The 4,432-nt window shown below is 35.1% G+C and overlaps 1 protein-coding gene across 1 annotated transcript in view; it reads left to right on the top strand.

Annotated features, from left to right (window-relative positions):
- SLC35G1 (solute carrier family 35 member G1) overlaps positions 1-3,453 on the top strand; it is a 10,901-nt gene extending 7,448 nt beyond the window's left edge. The window contains exon 3 of the mRNA XM_017498163.2: positions 389-3,453. Coding sequence (XP_017353652.1) covers positions 389-1,127 — 739 coding nt within the window. The 3' untranslated portion in view covers positions 1,128-3,453. The remainder of the gene's footprint in view (positions 1-388) is intronic.
- Positions 3,454-4,432: the final 979 nt, after the last annotated feature.

The raw sequence follows: 4,432 nt of genomic DNA, 5'->3' as shown, positions 1-4,432 counted from the left end.
CTTTATAGAAAATTTGGAGAAAATAAATATAAAGAGGGAAAATTACCTATGAGTTTATTAAGGTATAAACATGATTAACTTTTAGTTTATTTTCCTTTTGTGCTTTTTGCAAACATGTATACATATACATGGGATAAATATATTAATTGAATTTTAATTTTACTATGTATGTAATTCACTCACACTGGTTTTGCTTTTACTGTGAACATTTGACTGTTATTGTACTTAGAAAATACTATTTTTAAAAGATATATGATCATTTGTGGATATTATAATTTATTCCCTTATTTTTGGATATTTAGTACTTTAAAAATGTTTAATTAAAAATTGTAATATAAAAACAAATATTAATTTCATTTAATATGCATTTCTTCATTTGAATTTACAGAACTGGGTTTATAGGCCCAAAAGGTCAACGAATTTTCCTCATTCTCAGAGGAGTCCTTGGTTCTACCGCCATGATCCTTATATACTATGCTTTGCAGACAATGTCCCTCGCTGATGGCACAGTTATCACGTTTAGCAGTCCAGTGTTTACGTCCATATTTGCTTGGATATTTCTCAAGGAAAAATATAGCCCTTGGGATGCTCTTTTCACCGTGTTCACAATCACTGGAGTGATCCTTATCGTGAGACCACCATTTTTGTTTGGTTCCGACACTTCGGGGATCGAAGAAAGCTATTCAGTCCGCCTTAAGGGAACGTTCGCAGCAATTGGAAATGCCGTATTTGCTGCATTGACTCTAGTTATCCTAAGAAAAATGGGAAAATCTGTGGACTACTTTCTGAGCATTTGGTATTATGTAGTACTTGGCCTCTTTGAAAGCGTCATCGTCCTCTTTATATTAGGAGAGTGGAGTCTGCCTTACTGTGGGTTGGACAGGCTATTTCTCATACTCATTGGGCTCTTTGGTTTAGGGGGTCAGGTATATCTCACGAAAGCACTTCAAATAGAAAAAGCAGGGCCAGTAGCAATAATGAGGACAATGGATGTAGTGTTTGCTTTTATCTTTCAGATTATTTTCTTTAATAATTTGCCAACATGGTGGACAGTGGGGGGTGCTCTCTGCGTAGTAGCCAGTAATGCTGGAGCGGCCATTCGTAAATGGTACCAAAGTTCCAAATGAAGCATCATTTCCAAACTACATATTTTTTTCAAGTACGCTGTCATCTAATTCACATATAGCATGCACATACATCTGGAAAATCTGCATTTGCTTCATTGGTTATATTGAATAAATTTCATAAAGTACCATTTTTGAATATAGTATGTCTTTAATTAAGAATAGCTAGTCTGTTTGGTCTAACAATTTTTTGGTAGCTTTGGTTTTGGTTTGTTTTTGTTGTTGTTGGGGTCAAGTTAGTTAGAGGAGAGCTCATTGAAGAAAAACCAAAATATTTTATGACTAGTAATATGACATGTAATTTTTAAAATGTGTTTTTGGTACTGGTGGGATATGGGTGGGGAGGCTATTTTAGGTATTCTTTTAGCAGTGTGGAGCCTAAGATACTTGGTTCTACCACCATAATCCTTATATACTATGCCTTCCAGACAATTGATAATGCTGCTATAATTAGTATTATGTTGATAATTAATTTGCAACCTTATTCTATTAGGAAGACAAAGTTGAAGCTTAGAATAGGTGCCTACTTAATGGTGTTAATAATACAAATGAATTGGCCTTATTTTCAAGAATTTTATAAATGATTATCATACTTGTAACTCATATTTGTGCCTTTTCATTTTAATGCTGGAATATTTATTATGTCACCTCTAAAACACTTAAATTGCCAAATTTGGCTAGTAGTTTTCTGTTTTTGTGGCATTAGCAACTGCAGCTAGCATTCTATAATTTTAATTGTCTTCAGTTTTTTTGAAACTGCACTAAATTTTTCTTAACATTCCAAGATTTCAGATCTTTAAATCAGAAAAAGAAATTTTGGCATGACCAGTGTGCACATTTCCATCCTGAAGTGTTTTCTCTTCACTAGAAATGTGATTTTCTATATATTCCTCTTGGATTTATAGTGTGATGCCAAATAAAATTTTCTCAGGATCTTATTAGGTTGAACCACATGGAATTGCCAAGATTGTACTATTTTAACTTACAAAAACCATAGTTTCATATGGCTCACCCTAATAGATACCTCTCTTATTCTCTAAATGAAATAGAAGACTTTGGAGTATATGTTTTTAAAGTAATTTTTTAAAGTATGGTAATGCTATTAAACTTATTTTTATAGTTATGAAATTATATGTAATGCTTTATGTTATATGTTAAATGTAAAGACCTGTGAATCCATGTTTGATTGACTTTCATAGTTTTCTACATAGAAATAAAATCACTATAAATTCTAGTATATCAGTATGATGTTAAATGTCAGTGCCATACCATGATGCTGCACGGTGATACTAACATCATGAATTCAGACAGCACATTTTACATCTGGAACTTCATCAGACCAACACTTTGCAGTTAGAGAGAATTTAATATCTAGAAAAGCTTGGGAGGTTAATCAGGACTTAGGGAGTACACGTAAATGATTCTTTGTTGTAATGAGCCCTTTATTGGTGAGGTTGCAATAGCCTTCAGCTTTTATTGTGTCAGATGAAGCATCTGTCATTATCTTAAGCCTGCATAGTTGAAAGGTTATAGGCTCTTTCCTACCCTCTCATCATAATTTTTCCAAAGCAAAGAGGAACTTGGCTTCTGAGATTTATGCCTTGGTGAGAAAATCTTTTCCAATAGTTCCAATGGGGGAATTTTTGGCTTGCTGATTTTATCAATTGCCTTGACACCTTACAGATCCTAAATGAAGTCTATGTAGGTGAGTCATCTCTATTTCACCTAATTTATGGTATTGGAATTAGATATTTGCAGAAACATCATTCTGCAAATATCTTAGATAATTACAGAATCAGGAGGAGTTTAGATAAAACTCAGAGGTCTCAGAAATCATCACATAGGGGTCGTGCTCCTTAGATAAGGATGATAAGGAGGAGACCTGCCCAAATTGAATTTCCACGGCCTTCCTCTCTTAGTTGCATGATAAAGTATGGACAGTAAACCACTACTTGAGTCACCTAAGGTGAATTAACTCTCAGGGAACCCTCTCCCAGTTCTTTACCTTGCACAATGAAAGAACCAATGGTATCTAGAAAGTTAAATCCCTTTAGGCCCATCCACTAGAGACATGTTTTATTTCAACAATGTGGTTTAAGTACTTGAATGTCAAACTATATGACTGAGGTTAGAGAAGATGTTTCTTCTAGCTCTTACAGGGTATGTTTCTTAAACGCAGTGTCCAAGGTATATACAAGGATATGTATTGTAACAACTATGGTTGTGTATATTTTGCAGAGTGTAGTTTCTATATCTTGAAAAGGAAAATATTTTCATAAATTGTTTTTATTCTATAAGTACTAATAAAATAATATGAAAGAAAGCTATATGTTGGTTGTTATGATTATAGCAGATATCTAATATAACTTATTTCCCTTTCAACCCTGTGCTTCAAAATTTATTCTCTGTAAGAGATTGACCTCTAGCTATTCAGCTGGGATGTAATCTCAAGGTTTAAACTGTTTATCTGACTCTCTTGTACTGTCAAGAGGGTCAGATGAATGGTTTAATCTGTTTATCTCTCCAAAATAAAGGCATTAATCTGTGCCAGTGAGACCTTCATTCTTCTAGATCCTGGGAGCTTAATGTAGTTTTGAACTCTGTACTTTCTGTTCCCATAGCTAATCTGTTACTAAATCCTGAAGAGTCTTTCTTCGTATTGTTTTGTGGATTCATTCTTTCCTCACCATTTCCACTGCTATCATCTTAGTCCAACACTTATCTCCTTACACCTGAATTACCACATCAGTATACTGGTTACCTGCTTCTAGACTCTTTCTTCCACTATGATTCCTGTCGTAGTGCCAGCTTAATATTCCTAAAGGCCTGCTTTCACTGTTACTCTGGTTCTCATGAAACCACAGTGATGCCTTATTACACACCATATCACATCAAATTATTCATCTGGCCCTATTCCCACTTCTCTGACCTGATTCCCACATCCCAACACAAATTCGATACTCAAATAGGTCTTAACCACTAGCTCCCATGTTTGCCAATAGAGGCCTTCTTCTGCATTTCCCTTCTGTCCCTACCTTTTCTTATTTACCCTCTAAGACCTGTTAGCCTCCAGTGGCTCAGCTTGGGCTTTTGTTTCTTCTGGACTCTAGCTTCTCCTACCCACATAACCCACCTAGGAAGAGTGGGTAAAGCATTGGATTAGGATCTGAAGATCTAGTGTGGTTTTATCACTTTCCAGCTGGGCAAATCACCTAATATACCTGAGCCTGTTGTCCTTCCTTGCCCAGTCCCTCTAAAAATGAGTACCATAGAAGGGCTTGTAGACCATTAAGAAGGATGAAAACATT

Source organism: Cebus imitator, unplaced genomic scaffold, assembly GCF_001604975.1.
Source record: "Cebus imitator isolate Cc_AM_T3 unplaced genomic scaffold, Cebus_imitator-1.0 Scaffold238, whole genome shotgun sequence".
Lineage (NCBI taxonomy): Eukaryota > Metazoa > Chordata > Mammalia > Primates > Cebidae > Cebus > Cebus imitator.
Note: the sequence above shows the minus strand (reverse complement) of the source record. Positions and strands in the feature narration are given on the sequence as shown.